Genomic DNA, 18689 nt, shown 5'->3' on the forward strand with positions numbered 1-18689 from the left:
AGCCAGTAACTCTCCATCCGTGTGTGGCCATAGGAAGCAGCAGCGTTTGATGGGTTATGGGATGGTGGGGAGAGCTCTACTGTACTGGGGTTGATCCCTCTCTGTGAGCTGATGGGAAGGTGTGCACGTCTTGTGCATAAGGTACTTTTGCTTGAGATCCCTAACGCTGGATGTTTTCCCTGCCTGTCCTGCACTGACTGGGAGGGCAGGGAGAGTGAAGCTGCAGGCTGAGTTTTGTATTTGTCTTGCTTGTGTGTGTGATGGATGCTTCCTAGCATGTGGTTGGCATCCCAAGTGCGTGTTCTAAAATCAGAGGCACGTTCATATTCTCCTTATAGAGTAGAGGAGTAGAATTTCTTCTGTGGGCATCACCTTGGTCTCAGCCACAGAATGAGCCACGGAATGGTTGTATGCCGGCCTGCACAGTCTGTCCCACGAGCATCACACTTTTCCCATGCCCAGCTTTGGTGTGGTGGACCCTTTGGGTGTGATTTCTGAACTCCATTTCCTAAACACTGGAATATTGTCCTATTTTCTTAAATTGTCAGCACTGGGCATAGTGCAGACAAATCCCCGTGTTGCAATGAGCATGCAACCGCAGACCTGGAGGATGGACAGTCACCCAGACTGCAGAAACCACTCATGGAAGTGTCTGTCCAATGTATTTCTGATGGAGCCATCTGCCTGTTCCTGTGCTGGATGGGAAGAACCTGCGCAGGTTAGCCCAAGTATTGGGGTGCCATAACCTGAGCATCCTTTCTTGTGCCATCAGTGTCGTTAGGCTGACCTGTAGCTATTTGGGATGAGAAGGACTTTGGTACTGAAAGTGTGACAAGCTGTGGAAAGGATAAGGAATCTTTGCTACCTGTGTGGCTCAGGGAGACTTCTCCTCTGTGGTACTGGCGGCAGCATCGCTTGACCTATTTCAACCCAAATCACCTGGGAAAACAGGTTTAACATCAGTTTAATTTTTTAGTACTTTTAAGTCCTTAAAGTGCTGTTCCTTCCCATGTGCTACAGCATCACCGAGGATTCTGCCTACCACGCAGAAAAAAACATCCCACTTTTGCAACAGACACTTCAGAGGGGATGGAAGAAACTGGCTCAAGCTGGGCTTCTTGTCTGAGCAGCAGAGCTGCTCTGGGGCTGTCCTACCCTGCTTCTGCATTTTGAAGAGCAAAGCCCACCCGGGCTGAAGGGTTGAAGGGCGAATGCTCCCATGCACTGCAGGAGACAAGGGGGCCAGGGAGAAATGGGCGATGAGTGAGGAAGCAGATGGGTGGAGAGACCAATTCTTGGCTCCTCCACAGCTAAGGGCTGGCCAGAAAGTACAGCACAGGCTGGGCTCCATGGCTGCCATCCTGTTCTGGCTCCTCTTCACTTTTTTCCCCTTCTCCTGCCTCAGGCCTGACTCCTTGTTTCACCTTCTTCCTGCAGAGACGCTGATGGACTCCACAACAGCGACGGCGGAGCTGGGCTGGACGGTGCATCCTCCGTCAGGGGTGAGTGATCCGGTTGCATCGGGGGGGCCTGGAGCCTGGTCTGGGGTCTCCTGCTGCACATGAATATAGGTGGGTTGGCTCAAGAGAAGTCAGCCACTGAAGCAAAGTGCCTTGACCATGTGAAAAGGTCAAGTGGGAAAAGCACAAGAGGAGGTGGGTGACAGTTGGGGTTTCCAGTAGTTCTCTAGAAGGTGATGCGTCCAAAAGATACCCCAGTGCTGGAGAAGTCTAATTCTCACCCTATAGCATCAGGCCAGTGTGGTATTGAAGGAATCATACTCTATAAAACTGGTCTGCAGCCACTTAAAAATCAGGAAGGGGGAGAAATGAAATGCTGAGGCCACTGTCATTTATCCCCAGTATCTCACTTGTTATCCCATTGCCCATCACTTGAAAAGAAAAGGATGGGGGCACTGACCTGCAAGGTTGCACCCACAGCAGCCATTTAATAAGTCCTGAAATGACTGTCCAGCATTCCTGGCATCTCATGGAGGGACATTAGCTGGCTCAGCAGCGACTGTCTCTCTGCTTTGCTGGTACCAAGAGTTCTCCAAGCCACCCAGAGCAAGCTTCTTTAAAGAAGAGCTTGAACAAGGTAGGGTATCTCTGCACCTTTCTGCTCACGACACAAAGCTGGAGCAGTCCCAGCCACCTCCATGACCTACAGCAGTTGTGTGGGGCATCAAGGTGCTGCCCAGCTCTGGCTGCAGTGGCCAGCAGCAGCGTGGAGCCTCCGTCTTCAACACCCCCAGGCTTTAATGGCCCAATCCAGCTTGGCCAAAGGCTGGAGATGCTCCCCATCGCCTTGTGCAGAGATGGGAGCTGATGGTAGCCCTCCGCAGGGGCAGGATGAAGATGTTTTGTGGGCCTCACCCTGAGGATGACAGCAAGCCCCCTCCCCAGGCTGACTTGGCAGAAGAAAAGAAACAGCCAAGAAAAGCCTCTGCTGGGGAGATTAAACCCAGCTCCCGAGCAGCCCTGCCGTGCTTGGGCCGCAGGCGCTGCCGGCACCGGTCCCCATCACCATGAGAAAGCCCCACGCCTGCCTGCGAGCCTGGCGCCTCCCCAGCGCTGGCCCGGCCGCCAAAGGGGGATGATGGGCGCACAATAGGCAGGAGCAGAGGTCAAGTCTTTTTCTCTCCTCGCCCAGCCTTTCTTGTTTGCGGTGTTTCCATATGTAAAGCACGCCTTGCTCCCGCTCCCCGGCCCTGCGGTAATGAGGCCGGGGCCGGCTGGAAGCCGTCTCCCCGTATTATTGTGCTGCCTTCTTCTTTTGAGCTCCCAGCATGTTAATTAGAGAGCGAGGAGAAAGGGAGAGGCTTCTAATTAAGCATCAAGGAAGCGCAGGGGCTGCTGTATGGGGGTGACTTTCTCTCCTGGCTTGGGAGCCCCCCCCCCCGCTCGCTGCTGCAGGGATGTAGGAGGATGCTGGCTGTCTCGATCCTCACCTCCAGGGTGCTCCCACGTCCCTGTCCCCATCAGGATGTGGATGCCCATCTAGGAAGTCCAGCACAGCCCTGCTGGTGGTGGTGGGATGGCCTCCCATCGCGGGTGGGATGTGGTGTGTGGATGCTGATGCTGCAGTGCCTTTGCAGCTTCTCCCAGGGTGGCCTCGTGCTCACTGACAGGACAAAGGTTATCCTGCCCATGAGGGACTGGCAAGGTTGGTGCAGTCAGCATCATCCGGGAGACAAAATCTGCTTCCCATTTACTGCCTCATTGCTGATTATTAAAGGTCCAAAAGCCCAAACAGTTGTTTTTTTCCCTCACTGTGGAGCTCCCCTGTTGCTTGTAAGTGTTCCTATGCCTACCTCCACCATCTGCTGTTCATCCCCTAGCTGTAGAGACTCTCCTTCCACCGTGTGCTGCTCCTGCCTGACCAGGGGTGAGCTCTTCAAACTCATGTCCTGAGCCCTCCCTAGGGGCCCTGCAGGTGTAGATGGGGCAGTACTGGGCATCTCCAGGTCTTGGTGGCTAACATGCTCTTTCAGAGTGGATGTCAGGAGTGGTCTAGGTGATGGAGAGCCAAATCAGAGGCAGGGCAGAGGAAGGAATTGCTTCCCTATGTCTTGCCTTTGATTCCTTCACCTGCTCCCAGCCAGTGCCCTAAAAAAGGTGGAGATCCTGCAATTTTCCACTACCACACAGAGTTATTTCTGGAAGAGAAAGCAAATGCTCCCCCCGTGTTTTGTGAGGATGCTCTCCTCCTCCCCCAGCGATGGCAGCAGATTTCCAGTCACTGCCAATCAGAAGTGGTTGGAGCTGTTTGGGGATCTTCCCTGACAGCCTTCTGTTGGGCTGTTAGCCTTGATGTGCGAGGAGCAATCTGTCTCTCATCCCCTGAGCCTCCCTCTACAGTCCTGGGTGCCCTTATGAGGCTGTGTGCAGGCTGAGGGCTGGGGATGCTCTGCTCCTGATGTTTTCTGTGCCAAACGTTGGTGCTGGACCTGGGCTGTGGGGCTACCTTGCCCTGGGTGTCATGATCCTGCCTCCAGGGCAGGGTTGTGCTCAGGGTCTGATGTCCGTGGGAAGCAGCTCGGCTTCCACTTGAGGAGGTTTATGAACAAATTAATTGGAAGCCATTCCAGCTGGCTGGACCTGTCACACACTAGCTGCATCCCGGTCCCTGCCACCAACATCAGGAGGGTGCTGCTGGTGGGGAGCGGGCAGCACAGAGAGATGCTCTGCACTCCTGCAAGGTCTGGGCTGGGGGGATGCTCTGGTGAGCCAGGTGGGAGGTGCTTTGTTTTCAATCTGTGCTCACCACAGGGGAGCAGTGGCCGGTTACTGCCTGCAGCTCTGCCCTTGTCTGGTCATCACCCATCCTGAAGTCTCCCCATCCTAAAAAAGATGGAGACAGCATCAAGAGCTGAAGGATTTGTTAAAAACCAGCTTGGGGAAAGGGCAAGGAGCAGGACAGGACCAGGAGGTGTCACAGCAGCCCCAGACATTTCAGAGGCTCCTCCAGAGTTACCTGTTAGTCAGCTCGGGGAGCTGGGCTGAGCTTCCTGTGGGGAAATGTCAGCTCCAGGTGTCTCGCTGAGAAGGATGTTACTGTCGTGCCATTGCTCATAGGGCATCCCATAGTTGCAGTTTAGGACAGCTGGGGTTGAGCCCTATGTAAACCTGCAGGAGGGACTCCAGAACATGTTGGCCTTTGAAGGGGCGAGGATAAGAGCTACCAGCGGGATCTAACTCAGCATCTCCCTTTGTGGGTACACAGTGGGATCAGCCTGGCCCCCATAAACCTTCCCTCCTGCCCATGGGGAGAGGCCGCTGGCTATGGGCCTGTTGCACAGCCAGTCCTTGGGCTGAGAGGAGGTATTTTATGGCCGCGTTACGCGCTCCGGGTCCTGTCTGCCACGTCTGTAACTGCAGCGGCACCGGTGGGAATACATCTGCTGAAGGCATCGTGTTCCTTTGCTGCGATGCTCTGCTGAGCAGTGCAGCCCACGGGCAGGAGCCCCTGCTAAAGGCATTACTGCCTGCAGAGATGGTGCACGGCCCTGCCATGCTCTGCCACGCAGCAGAGGTGGTTTAGCATAAATCCAGGCATGGAGCATGGTGCTCATGGCATTGAGATGGCCCCCAGCTCTACGGAGGGCTTGGGCCACCTTGTTCCTACAGAGTGGAGCCTGCCATGTAGGCAGTGAGGGTGAAGCCCTGCCAGAACACGATGGAGGTGTTGGTATAGGCTGCTTGCAGCGTGATGCTGGAGCAGTGCTGGGTGAGGTGGTGGGGTGGGCACAGCGTGGGGCAGCTGGCGTTGGCGAAGTCTGGGGTTGGGAAGAGGTGAGGTGGGTTGGGAACAGTAGTTTGGTGCAAGCCTTTGATTTCCTGTGTCCTGTCTGCAGTGGGAAGAGGTGAGCGGGTACGACGAGAACATGAACACAATTCGCACCTACCAGGTGTGCAACGTCTTTGAATCCAGCCAGAACAACTGGCTCCGTACCAAGTACATCCGGAGGCGAGGAGCACACCGCATCCACGTGGAGATGAAATTTTCTGTCCGGGACTGCAGCAGCATCCCTAACGTCCCAGGCTCCTGTAAGGAGACTTTTAACCTCTACTACTTCGAGTCGGACTTTGACTCAGCCACCAAGACTTTTCCTAACTGGATGGAGAATCCTTGGATGAAAGTGGACACAATCGCTGCCGATGAGAGCTTCTCGCAGGTGGACCTAGGTGGGCGGGTGATGAAGATTAACACCGAGGTGCGCAGTTTTGGGCCTGTCTCCAAGAACGGTTTCTACCTGGCCTTCCAGGACTATGGGGGCTGCATGTCCTTGATTGCCGTCCGTGTCTTCTACCGCAAGTGTCCTCGTGTGATCCAGAATGGAGCCGTCTTCCAGGAGACCCTTTCAGGAGCAGAGAGCACCTCGCTGGTGGCAGCCCGGGGGACGTGCATCGCCAACGCGGAGGAGGTGGATGTGCCCATCAAGCTGTACTGCAACGGTGATGGCGAGTGGCTGGTGCCCATCGGCCGCTGCATGTGCCGGGCAGGCTACGAGTCAGTGGAAAATGGGACTGTCTGCAGAGGTAACTGCTGGCTTCGGTCTCACACTGCACAGTGCCGTGGGGCCGGTGGCTGTGCCCATGGGGCAGTCGGGATTTGCAGCAGGGATGTGCATGAGCTGCCTGGGAGCAACCTCCTTGGGCTGGGGTGGGAGAGGAGCATGTGGGGGCGTGGGAGAGGAGCGTGTGTATGGATGCTGACTCCTCCAGCTCCTCAGTTTGTGCCCTGGGACCATCCATCTGGTGCAGAGGCTCTGCGTTAACCTCTGGGTCCTCAAAGGCAGCGGGTCCAGGGTGCTCTCCAGGTCTCAGAGGGACACACGTGTGTGTAGCTGAGGTGTGTGCCAGCAATCTGCAGTCACCTCGCAAAATACTGAGGCTGTTTTCACTTCAGTTTGTGCCCTGGGCCTTGGCATGACCTGAAACGCTTCTGGGATGAGGGGAGCAGGCAGCCAAAGGTGATGTCCTGGGAGGGAGCAAGTTGTCTCCAGTGTTTTTTTGCATGGTGAGGTGCAAATGGCCCAGGGTGGGACATGATCATGGACTGTTCAGGGCCAGCCTCACTGGTGCCCAGGTGAAGAGGTGAGCTCCTGCAGCAGCCAGAGGCCTCCTGCCCTGTAGATGTTTTCCTGCCATCTACAGAGATGTTCAAAGCAGACTCTGGGGGTGCCTGCTCAGCTCAGCTGAGTACTCTGGAGCCACTGTGGTCCCAGAAATGAGAGGTTCAGCACCACACTTGCTGAAAGCATCGTGCCCGCACTCATCTCTCTGCTCCTCCCATGTCATGTGTGGGCTTGGGGAGGTTTAGAAAGGAGCTGCTGAGGCTGTTGGGGAGTGCTGGGGACACGTTTAATGGGCACCTGCTGCTGTCCCATGCACAGAGCAAACCACAGCGATTGGCAAATGGCTGAATATCAAAACCCTATTACAGTTTTGATAGCATCATCGCGCTCTGAGCAGAGCTGGGGTTTCTCTGAGATCAATTACAGATACGTCATGGGCACTGCAGAGTGCAAGGAAGGAGCTGCATCTCTTCTCTTTGTGCTGTGAGAAAGGGGTAGCTGGGTAACACCAAGCAAGTATGGGGAGGGAGCTGATGGAGGGGGCTGGACAGCCTCTGGCCATTCTCAGTTGGGACTGTAGGTTGGGTTGTCCCCTTGGAGAGGGCACCACGTCTCCTGCTAGTGGCTAGGCTGTTTATGCATCGAACTACAGCTCCTGGTGCGCTGTGGGTGTCAGTTGATGTTTGTGATTTGAGCTGCTCCTCGCCGGGCCACTGCACATCTCTTCCCACCAAGCTCAGGGTGATCATGTCCAGCTGTAGCAGGGATGGGGACAGCAAGGAAGCACTGCTGCAGCACAGTGTGGAAAGGGAGCCTGGCTAATCCCAGCCTTGAAGGGAAGGCGGGTGTTTTACAACAACGCAAGTGAGCATTCGTAGGAACACCAGAAAGCCAAAATGATTTGTATCAGCTTTTCCATCTCACCTGATTTACTTCCCCTGCATGAACCCAGCCCTGCACTTTGCTCTGGTGCAACTTCAGGCTCCAGACACTCCCTGGTCCCACTGCCAGCACAGCCAAGGGATGATCCTCTCGCATGCTCCATGGCTCCCAGGTCTCCTCATGCATGCTCTGGCCTGGCAGAGCCAGGGGCCACGGTGGAGGGAGCAGGCAGGAGGGAGAGGCTGGGTCTCCTCTTTGCCTGGCAGCAGGAGGATTTGGGGAGGTCCAGTACCTCGGCAGCTGTTTCTCCAGCCGGTGCTGGCGTGTACCAGCCCCGCGCTCCCCAGCAGCATCAATCACGGGGTGGCCGGCAGCCTGATGTCTCTGTGGGGCAGCCGGCTCTGGGGCTGCCTCTTTCCTTCCCCTTCCCTATCCCCCTTTCACCTTCCCCTTCACCTTCCCCTTCACTTTCCCCTTCCCTTTCCCCTTTCCCCTCCTCCTTCCTCTTCCCCTTCCTTTTTCTCTTCCCTTTCTTCTTCCCTCCTGTGTGGGGCTGGATGGGACCCCATGACTGTGTCAGACTGGGACACATCCTCTGCTTTCCCCCAGAAGAGCGAGGACTGGGAGGAGAGTGCCATGGGGTTGGCAGGGCAGCCATAGCACCCCTATCCTCTCCCAGCACCTCCAGTGAGCCCCACAGAGGACTGGGATAAGGGGCTAGTCACCCCAGCTCCGTCAGCAGCTCAACTCAGGAAGGACCTGCAGGATGCATCCCTGCCCACCTCCCGTTGTGTCCTTGCCCCTGGTGCCTGCAGAGGTAGGGTACGAGCCGCCTGGTTTGGGGGACTCACTTGTACATGTAGCTGGCAGGTTTTCTCATGTTTCAAGGGGTGGGAGGGAATCTGGGCCCCTTTCCAGAAGCAAAACAAAAGCAAATCTGAGCTGGCTTTCGGGGCGAAGTGCTCTCACACGGCTCGGTTGCCCAAGCAGGACGTGATGGGGAGCGTGGGGGACATGGCTCACTGGTCCTGCCCCAACAAGTCCTGGTGGAAAAGGGCATCCCAAGCAACGGGCAGCCCCTTGGTGCAGCTGCACGGTACTGAAAGGAGCTGCTCATTTTCTCCGCTGGGCTTTCCATCTGGCTACGGCAGCGCAGGCCTGCTCGCGGCAGTGCACACAAGGGATATTGATGGAGGAAGTTCATGCGTCTAACAGCTTAAGCTCTCCTAAGCTCGCAGCCCCAGCACAAAAGGCTTTGGGAGCAGTTAACAATTCTGTGTGGTTAAGAGATTTCCATTTCGCTGGGCCTCGCTGCCCCATCGCGCAGGGTCCTGCCTGCTCTCTCCTCATCGCTTCCCGGCTCCTTCCCGCTGCATTGGCGTGGGGCTCCCCACGCCGCCTCCCCCAGCCCAGCCGCGTCCTCCCCACTTCACCTTCTCCTGCTCCCTGCCTGCGTCTTTTTTCTCCATCTCCCTGTTCTTTGTCTGCTGCCTCCCCCCTCTCCCCCGCCTGTCCCTCCCATGCAGCATATTAAGCGCATTTCTCTCTCTGCCTCCCTTATTCATTGGCTCCCCTCTGCAACGGCAGAGGCAGAGCTATTGTGCTGCCTGCTCTCTCACTGTTTGGGCTGCACGGCAGAGAACGCTGCCTGCGAGGGTCTCTGCTTGCTCAGGGATGGCAGTCCCTGGCTGCTGGTCCTGGCTATTGAGCCCTGCATCCATCTCCAGCTCCTCCCCATCTTTGGAGGACGTGGAATCATCACAGGATCCAAGACTGGTTTGGGTTGGAAGGGACCTTAAAGCTCCTCCAGCTCCAACCCCTGCCACGGGCAGGGACCCCTTCCACTAGAGCAGCTTGCTCCAAGCCCCTGTGTCCAACCTGGCCTTGAACACTGCCAGGGATGGGGCAGCCACAGCTTCTCTGGGCACCCTGTGCCAGCGCCTCAGCACCCTCCCAGGGAAGAGCTTCTGCCTAAGAGCTCATCTCAGTCTCCCCTCTGGCAGGTTAAAGCCATTCCCCTTGGCCTGTCCCTACAGGCCCTTGTCCCAAGCCCCTCTCCAGCTTTCCTGCAGCCCCTTTAGGTATTGGAAAGATGTTATAAAGCATGTGCCCTTGCAGATGTGTGTCCTGCAGGTAGGCTCCATGATGGGCTTCCTTGCCTGTGTGCTTGTGTGTAATTTAGAGGTCTGGCACAGCAGATCTGCCACCAACACCACTGTGTGCCGGGAATTTGGGTGCAGAAGCAGTGATGTTCATGTCACATATGCTGAGGACCCAGAGGTGTGGAGAGCAGTGAGGGTGTGTTGCAGCTGTGCTGTGCTTGGGTTTTGGAGGGGGCAAATATATGGTAAGGGCCTGGAGAGACATGCAGGTTTCTGATGTGCCAGGGAAGGGTATGTCCTAGCTGTCTCAAAGTCACCTGCCATGAGTACATGATGTTTTGGAGATAAAAGGCTATTTATGACTCCATGCCTGCTTCAGGTCTGGCCCATTAGTGTTAATGCTGGACCCAGCCAATAAATTGTAAGGCCTTAGGGATAATTAGGTTCTTACAGGAAGCATTCCTGGTTGAGCTGGAGCAGATACAGCCAGTCGTAAATGTTTGCAGAGATGGAGAACTGCCCGTTAAAGACTGCCCTTGGCACTGCTTTGGCTTTTCCATTGGTAGATCCACCATCCCATGCACAGGATGCATGTACGTAGTGACAACCTATGTGCCAGGGGGATGCTGAGATTTCCCTTTTCCTGCATCCCCCCTTTGCTTTAACTATTTCAGCAATGGCATCTCCCTGGGTGCTTTTGAAGAGCCTGGAGGTGTGATCTGACATGTGTTTGTGTTGAAATGCGTGTTCTTTGCGTGTGCCCAGCTCACTGAGGCATCTGGATTGCTGTGTATCACCTTCAGTATTTACCATGCTACAGCTTCCATGTCATCAGCTAACTTTACTGGGAATGCTTTGGGCTTTCTCCTGGGTCATTGATAAAAATGTTAAATAGCCCAGAGGCATGAACCATGTTTGTTGGCTCTAGTAGAAACAGACCTGCTCTCTGCACATTCCCTGTTTAGATCTCAGACCGTAGCAGCATCAGCTTGCCAAGTTTTAATGCATTGAATATGTCCCGCAGTGTCGGTGGACTTACTAATTTCTGAGTCAAAATATCATGTGTTACCAAGGGAAATGCTCTGCAGAGGTTTGGGTGTGTTGCTTTAACACTGTGAAACTCTCCCAGCCAATCTTGTAATTGCATCAAAAAACCATACAAGACTAATTTGCCTTAATCTCTTCTCCATAAGCATACGTAGGTTGGCACTACTATTACTACCTTCCTTTCATCCTTTGCTGGCCAAATCCTGTAGCTGGCACGTCCTTATCTGACTGGTACTGACGCTGCAATGGCACTCCTAAAATAGCCAAGACTGCCTCATTTAACAAAGAGCTTTTTCCTACAGCCCTGAAACATCCTGCTGCTTGACGGTGTCTGGAAAGTGAACATTATCTGTCCACTGGTTCATCAGCCATCTCTTTAAAAACTCATAGGTAGATGCTATCCTGACACACTGAGTTAACAGTGTTTAACTTTAGTAGCTGCTATTTAACATCTTGAGTTACTGCTGGAATGGAAAGTATTTCACCATCGTCCTATAAGATGATTACATCACCTGGCTTCTTCCCAAGTACAAAACAGGAATTTGTCTGCCTTTTCTATAGGGTTGTTGACAATTTGAATGCTCCCAGCCGGCTGCGGCTCCGTGTCATTGTGGATACTGCATTTCGGGCTTCTCCCTCTCCGTCTGGGAAGGAAGAATAAAGCATCTTTCTTTCCATTGCTTTGATTCTTCTCCCTCCTGCTTCTTGCTGACCTCTCCATGTTGTGAATCCAATTAGGGCTGCGGTGGGGATTGCAGCTGCTCAGTGTGAACCGCTCCTAGCCTGCTTGGTGCACTGTGGAGTTGGAGGAGATGCCAGCTTGTCCTCTGCACATTGCTGGCTGCTGTTTGGGCTTCTGGAGGTTGGAGCAGGAGCAGGGAAAGCCTCGCGGATCAAGGGAGTGTCAGGCAGGGGAGCTGGGGCATTCATTTCTTGGTGCTTTGAAGCCCTGAAGAGATGCTGACCCCGCAAGGAGGGTCACGGGTGGTCCACAAATGGGGCAAGAAATGTGCTGCTGACAGAGGGACATGGATGACACCTCAGAACAGGAAATGCTGCTTCTGAGGGACAGGATCTTCATGGCCAAAACAGGCAAAGGCGAAGACAGCTGCTTTCTCATTTTGCTTTTTGAGACAAGGGGTGGGCCGAGACCTTCCGTAAAAGCGTTTTCTCTAGAGACAAAGTGATGAGATGAGGTTTTACAGGACATGAGTGTGATGTTTGAACTGCAGAGCACTGCCAGCCCTGTTTTGAAGGCATAGGAAAGACCCCAGCAGGATGCAGAGGATAACGTGAGAGCAGCCCACTAGAAGCATGGAAGAGAACAGCATACTCTCATTTGTTGGTACAGGTACAGGTCATGAGTCCAGGTGTTGGAGGAAGGGATGGAGATCCCAGGTCCAGCAAAATCCGTTGGGAGTTTCTTGGTGGAAGTGATGGCCATTCACAGGATTTCTCAGGGGGACATGGTGGAGTTTTGCATTGCCACTGTCTGCCATAGCTGGTGCTTCCCAGTCCCTTTGCATCCTGCTCATGATCTCCCACCGCTGAGTTTTGGGGAAGGTCTCTGCTCCCCGTCCTTCTCCCCAGGAGCTTCATGGTACTGGGATCAGTGGGAAGAAGAGAGGAGGTGAGTGAGAGCAGACCTGGAGGGTCTCCACCAGGGAAAAGAGTGATGTCCTTTCTGACCCTCCACATGTAAATACTGACTGTGTCCTGGGTGCGAGGATGGGACCCCCGTGGTAACTGGGTGCTTTCATGGAGCTGATATCTGTACTGATACAAAAATCTCCTCTGGACTTATTTTTACAGCAGAAACAGCAGTTTGGATGAAACACCACATTCCTGATCTTGCTACACCCATGTGAGTGGGGAATAGCGGCTCTGGCAGCATCCTGTGCTGACGCCAGTGGGAGAGCAGCACTGATTCCTGCTTTTCCACTCTCTCCATCATAGGCCTCCCTTTCCCCCTGCGCCAGCCCCCCTCTTTTTCTGAGTAAAAGTGGTAAACATTAATAGGAACTGGAATGAATAGCTGGGATCCAGGCCCAGGCTTCCAGGATTTTAACTCATTATTGCCATGAAATGAAGGGAATGTGGTTTTTACCATTAGTTTTGAGTCAAAGCACTTGGAGATCTGGGGAGCAAGGAGAGTTTCTCCCTGAATTCATCAGAGTGGTGAATCTTTATGGGGAAGAAGAGAATATTCTTCATCGTATATAACATGAGAAAATTGAGGAAAATACTGGTTTTGAGGTGGGTATTTTTTTCATTTGGGTTGGGCAAAGTGAAAAAGAGATTATTTTGCATGTTTAATTCCGGGAAACATCCTCAGCCATTCCCTGTGCTGATGTGAAGTTCTTTGGATGTCAGATTATTGCTCTCTAAAAGCACAGTTGTTTTAGTGATACAAGGTAAAAATCTTCCAGAAAAATCAGTTTAGAAGCCATGATCAGCTTAATTAGCTCTAGGGAAGCTCTTTATTTATCCCTATATGCCTTAGAAGCATAGTACATCACTGGAAAGTGTACATAAATGCCCCATAAAGGTTAGGAAATGGAATCAAAATGTTCATAGCTCACCTGATGGCTGTGTTTATAGAGAGCAAGCTTCAAACAGTGGTTTGGCCAAGCACAATACACAGTATGTTCACGTTTTGAAGGAGACATTAAGTTTGGTGACACCAAGCAGTGATACCCAGTCCTTCCATGGGCAGGTGTTACAGCTTAAACACTGTAAGGAAGGAGTTGCATGAAGGATGCAGAGCAACAGCAGGCAGAAGCACAATGAGTGCTGTCTGGTGAGTCTGAGGCATCCCCTTGTCCCATTTATTTCTTGGCATTTGGAGAAGCTGTATCTAAGAAAAGAAACAAAAAAAAAAACCCAAACCCTACAAAAAGCAAGCAAACAAACAAACAAAAAAAGCCAAACCAAAAGTCCAAAGAAAAAAACCCAAACCAAAAAAGATTGCCAGGTGTTATAAAGAGAAGAGATGCTAAAGAAGGTCGCTAGGTCTTGGAAAGCACCCTGTTAAAGGGAGACAGAAAAAGTCTTGCTGATATCTGGAGCTACCAACTTGGTGCATTGCTCCTCCCAGATCCTTCTCTTTGAAAGGCACCTGAAAGGGGGACCTGTGGAACACAGTGTGTTTTGTGGGTAGGTGATTCTTGTGGAGCCTTTCTAGGTCTCTGAAACAAGGTCTTCAAAGACAAAGAGCTCTTCCTCACTTCAGCGGGTTGACATGACACCTGCCAAGGTGCTGGCATCTTCCCAGAGTCCCTGGAGGCAAACTGGGGATATTGGCTTTGTTCCTTGTGTCAGAAACGAGAGAGACCTTTCTTAAAACCTATCTCATGGTTTCAGTTGGCCAACAGGGCTCTTGATGCTTGAGTGAATGGTTCTGTGCTCAAGCACATCCCTATACTTGGGCTGGCTCACCCCTCCTCTGTGGGCTGTGGGTACCACAGCGATGCTGCGGGGAGATGGGGGACATGGCTGGACCATGAGGTGAGGGTTCACAGGTTAGGTGGATGATGGCTAATGGGGCAAGTTCAGGATGCATTTTGAGGGAATCTCTGGTTCTTCAGTATTTGGGAGCCGACAGCTTTCAACAGTGACAAGCTCCTACTTGCAGTGCCTTTTTGCACTTTCAGACTGTGGTCACATTCAGAGCGCACAGAAAGCCTGTGTTCAAGAAGACAATTTTTAACTCACAATCCAAAGCTAGCAATTTCCCCTCAAAACATCGTGATCTCAGGAGAACCACAGTTGTTACACCTGCAGCTGTGACAGGAGACAACAGCAGAGTGAACAATAAATGGACACTGATAAAGGCTTTATTCATTTCCAACTATCAAAATGCTCAAACCCTCAAGATGAGTCAGAATTAAAGTGCAGCCTGAAGTGGGTCTTATAAAGTAAGAGTAATGCGGATGCTTTGCTCCAAATGGCATTTCTCCCAGCCTGGATGGCTTTTCAAAGGATTGCAGTGACTTCTGGAGCGGCTGTAGTAACAGATAATATTTGCCAAACAGCAAACAGCACACTCCATTAAATGCACGCTCTCTGCCTTTTTATGGCATCAGCTCTCCAGGAGCTTTCTGCAGAGGCACGGGAAGGCTCTGTGCAGTGTCAGGGACTTGTGTGCTCTCTGACATCAGTGGGTGGCTTCCATCATGCTGTTCCACCTTTCTCCCTGCCCTTCAGGAGAGCTGTTCCTGACCACAGTGTCTGCATCCTCCCAGGGCAGGCAGAGCAAAGGGCTATGGGCTGGTGCCCCGTGCAGCAGCCTGAAGTGCCTGCATCAAGGGGTGGGCAGGATGCGGGATGTTGCTGGGCATCATACCCTTAACTAAGGGTTTCTAAGGTGCTGATTTCTCTCTCTTGAGGCATTTCAGTGGGAGCCAACTGTTTTTCATGACCCCTCTTCTGCCCCTTTCTCTCCCTTCCTTTTGCCTCATCCTTCCGGTCTTGTGTGCCAGTGACAATCCTCCAGACATCCGTGTTACTCTCACCACAGTAAAGAGTGTTATTTTGGCAGATAGCCTCCCCATTCTTCCCCACCTCAGGATGGCTCAGGATCATTCAGCCCCATCTTCGGCTTGCAGGGAGCTGTGACAAGGGAGGAAGAGGTGGTTCCTCAGGCTGCCCAAGCAGTGGATGCTTGATCAGCTCTCTCGTGCCAGCCATCACCCGAAGGATTCCTGTAGCTGAAGGCAGGAAGCTAAGGAGGGTTTGCTGCAGTGGAAGCCCTACTGCTGCCGGCCTTTCCTTGCAGCACAATGAGCAAAAGGAGCTCTGAGCTTTTTGGTGTCTATGCACAGCCCTCATTAGTGAAATGGAAAGAGTGAAAACGGGGACAGCAGGATTAGGAGAAACAGTCAGGGAGTGATTCACACCCCGAGAAGTTTCTTGTTCACCTCTCCCTGCTGTGCACCGCAGTGATGGATTAACAATTGCCTTCATTTGTCATTGCATCGCTGCTTGCGGTGTGGTGCAGCAAGCACTGCCCTCGCTGTTATTTCCAGTCACCTTCACAAGTGCAGTGATTATGCTGTTACTGTCACCTACATTAGCTTGGACATTGATCCAAGCTGTAATGGTGGTGTTTTACTCTCAGTTTACACCTTAGGAGTGGACCTGTGGCACTGACTGAAGAATGAGAGATGAGGTAGCTGTTGCAGGTGAAATAATCACCAGGCTTTCTCAAGCTCCGTCTTCCAGCTGCAGCCTTGCAAATCCTAGCCTTAGGATGTGCCAAAGGTCTGCAGAGCTGGGGATGGGAGCACCGGATCGCCCTTGGGTGCTGCCTGCACTGCTCACGCTGCTTTCTAAAGAGGATTAGGAAGCCAGATGAGGAACTTCATTGTGCCCACCGCTTCCTCGTGTTGCTGCCGTGAGTTCGGTGCATTTGCAAACAGTGACAAATGTAAGTGTGTGTATCTTCAGCATACCTATAATTAAAACTGGTCTTTTTGCTTCTAGACAGTTTCTTGCTGTCTGGCTCAGATGGAAGCGATCCCAGTTTGGTTTTGTTCCTCTTGAATTAGGGCATGACGGCTCTTTCCAGGATTACCCAGGTGAAACTACATGCATGGGGACCTGCCCAGCGTGCCCAGTGGTTCCTCTAGAACACGTTGAGCCCCATGCACGTGCAGCTCGCGTGTTCCACAGACGCAGTGGGTTTTGGTGCGTTTGGCTCTGTGCAGCTTTGCAGGGCCCATGTGTGAGAGCTGGATTTCTGGTGCTTCCAGTTGCGAGGTAGGAATTGAGTGTGGGAACGGGGTGATCATCAGAGAGTAGTCAGAGCATAACGTGCAAAGCTGAGCAGAAGGCTCGGGCTGGGCACAAGTGCAGTTCTGCCTGAAGAGGAGAGGTTGGTGCCATGTGTTTGAGTGCTCCAGACTTTGTGTTGCCTTGAGAAAGGGTCAGAAGGGCTTTGGTGGAAACCAGGAGGAGGATGCCAAGGCAGGGATGGGCTAGCAGGACACAGCACTGCTGCGGCAGCTCAACCCTGTTGTGTGCTTTGGGGGATGAGGAGGACAAGATGGGGTTTCCATGGAAACCAGAGCCATGATATCCTGCATGCCCGTGTGCTGGAAGGCCAAAAGCAAATGTGGGTAGGAGGAAGGAAGCAGCGAACGGTGGGCAGCATACCGTCCTTGGGGAGCTTCATCCTTGAGCACAGAGGAGAGGAGCAAAAGAGGACCAGCCTGGTTTGAGTTGGAAGGGACCTTAAAGCCCATCCAGTTCCAACCCCTGCCACGGGCAGGGACCCCTTCCACTAGAGCAGCTTGCTCCAAGCCCCTTTGTCCAACCTGGCCTTGAACACTGCCAGGGATGGGGCAGCCACAGCTTCTCTGGGCACCCTGGGCCAGCGCCTCAGCACCCTCACAGGGAAGAGCTTTGGGTACCCTGAACTCTCGTGTTGTCTCCCTGAAGCTCAGAGCATGGCTGGGAGCAAGGGCCAGCTCTGGCAGAGGGCTCTATGGGTGTCCAGCAGTGTGTGTTCCTGCTGTGGTAAGGGCCGCTTAGCCCAATTGGCAGCGGAGCTCCACACCAGCCCAGGTAGCTCAGTAGTGAGCAGGATTGAGTAATAAGACCAGGAGGAACGGCAGCAATATTGCTTTTGGTGTTTGGTTCTGACATCTGCCTGTGCACATCACCTCTGTGTGCAGGAAGGTGGCAAGGGCAGATCAGTACAAGGCTGAGACACCGTGCAGGGTGGAGGTGACAACACCCCTGGGCAGGCACATGCACAGCTGGGTCAAGCAGGAGAGTGGGATGCCTTCAGCCAGCTGCTGGGTCCTACCACAGGCACATCTGGCTCAGTTCTGGTGCACAGTGCGAGGCTCATAGGGGTCCCAAGTGTTCCATCCAGCTGTGGGCTGACTTGCTGGATGCTCCTAGCAGTGGAGGTGTGGATGTGTCTCGTACCCACAGGTGGGTGGCATTGCCTTGGCACTGCCACATCTGCACCCTTGGGCTGCTGTGGCCATGTCCCTGCTGTCACATGGCCGGGTTGTGGCTGCAGCAGTGATGAGTGCTGGAGCTGCTAGCAGACTGGAAATGTCTTTTGTCAAAGCCTGAGATGCCTCCAACCTCCTTTAATTAAAGACAATTACTGCTTTCAGCCCCTCTTCACAGCTCAGCTGGGTTGTTTGCAAACACACAGCTGCGGGAGTCTTTGTGCCCCTCTCTGAGTCCCACTTCCCTGGAGATGCACAGAGGTTTCTTTATTATCAGCAGTACAGCCAGCAAGCGGTGATGGGGAGAAGGGGGTGTCCCGGGGTGTTTTAGGGTGCAGGGCAGCCTGGAGCAGCCCTGAGTGGTCCAGCTTTCCTGCAAAACCTGTGTGGTTTTGTCAGTGCTCTTGGGAGAGTGGCTGTTGCCGGAGGTGAGAAGAGGCTCAAAGGGGATGAGTGGGGATAGAGGCTGCGGAGAAGGTGGCTCTTGTCCCCAGCTGCAGAGACAGGACTGAGCTCAGAGCTCTGAATGTGTCCTTTTAAATAACACTCTGCTGGGTTAGCCCTCATTTTGCACGCTCATGTAAGAGCCTGCTTCACCTCACTGCAAGAGCTGCGCCAGGCGGCCCAAATCTGCTCTTTCCCGACTGAACTATGCTCAGACAAAAAAAAAATCCCTGAAACCTCCTGTAACCAATAACCCCCCTTTTCCGTGCTTGAATAACTCCAAGGCAGCCAAATGGAGCTTAACCAAACTTTCCAAAACAGTCAGGGCTGGCACGAGAACAAGCAGCATCCACTGCAGCCCTCTGGGATGCCGGTTCCAAAAATACGAGCTTCATGAAGCTGCCTCATGGCCTTGGCTCTTGTAGCATCCTGCTTGGCTCTTCAGCACCGCGTCCGACCCCAAGCCAAGGCCGTGGCTTCTTGGTTTTCAGGTGCTAATGGTCTCCTTGGGGAGGAGCCAGGCAGGAGAAGCCCAGCAGGCAGCCCGCTGCCGGCCTTGGAAGCGTTTGGTTGTTAAATGTGAATGGTAAGTGCTCAGTCTTTAGGCTCAGGGGAGCCAAGATTCTTTTTGAGCTTCTAACAGCCCGACACTGCTCTGTCTTCTCA

General features: G+C 53.3%; 1 protein-coding gene across 4 annotated transcripts in view; it reads left to right on the forward strand.

Annotated features, from left to right (window-relative positions):
• Window positions 1-18689, forward strand: part of EPHB2 (EPH receptor B2) — a 105613-nt gene that overhangs the window by 29752 nt on the left and 57172 nt on the right. For all 4 annotated transcript variants that reach the window (XM_057430790.1, XM_057430792.1, XM_057430791.1 and 1 more), the window contains exons 2-3: window positions 1438-1502; window positions 5357-6041. In XM_057430790.1, coding sequence (XP_057286773.1) covers window positions 1438-1502; window positions 5357-6041 — 750 coding nt within the window. The remainder of the gene's footprint in view (window positions 1-1437; window positions 1503-5356; window positions 6042-18689) is intronic.

Source organism: Pezoporus wallicus, unplaced genomic scaffold (assembly GCF_028554395.1).
Source record: "Pezoporus wallicus isolate ANWC-B61680 ecotype Strahan unplaced genomic scaffold, APGP_CSIRO_Pwel_v1 contig_11693, whole genome shotgun sequence".
Lineage (NCBI taxonomy): Eukaryota > Metazoa > Chordata > Aves > Psittaciformes > Psittacidae > Pezoporus > Pezoporus wallicus.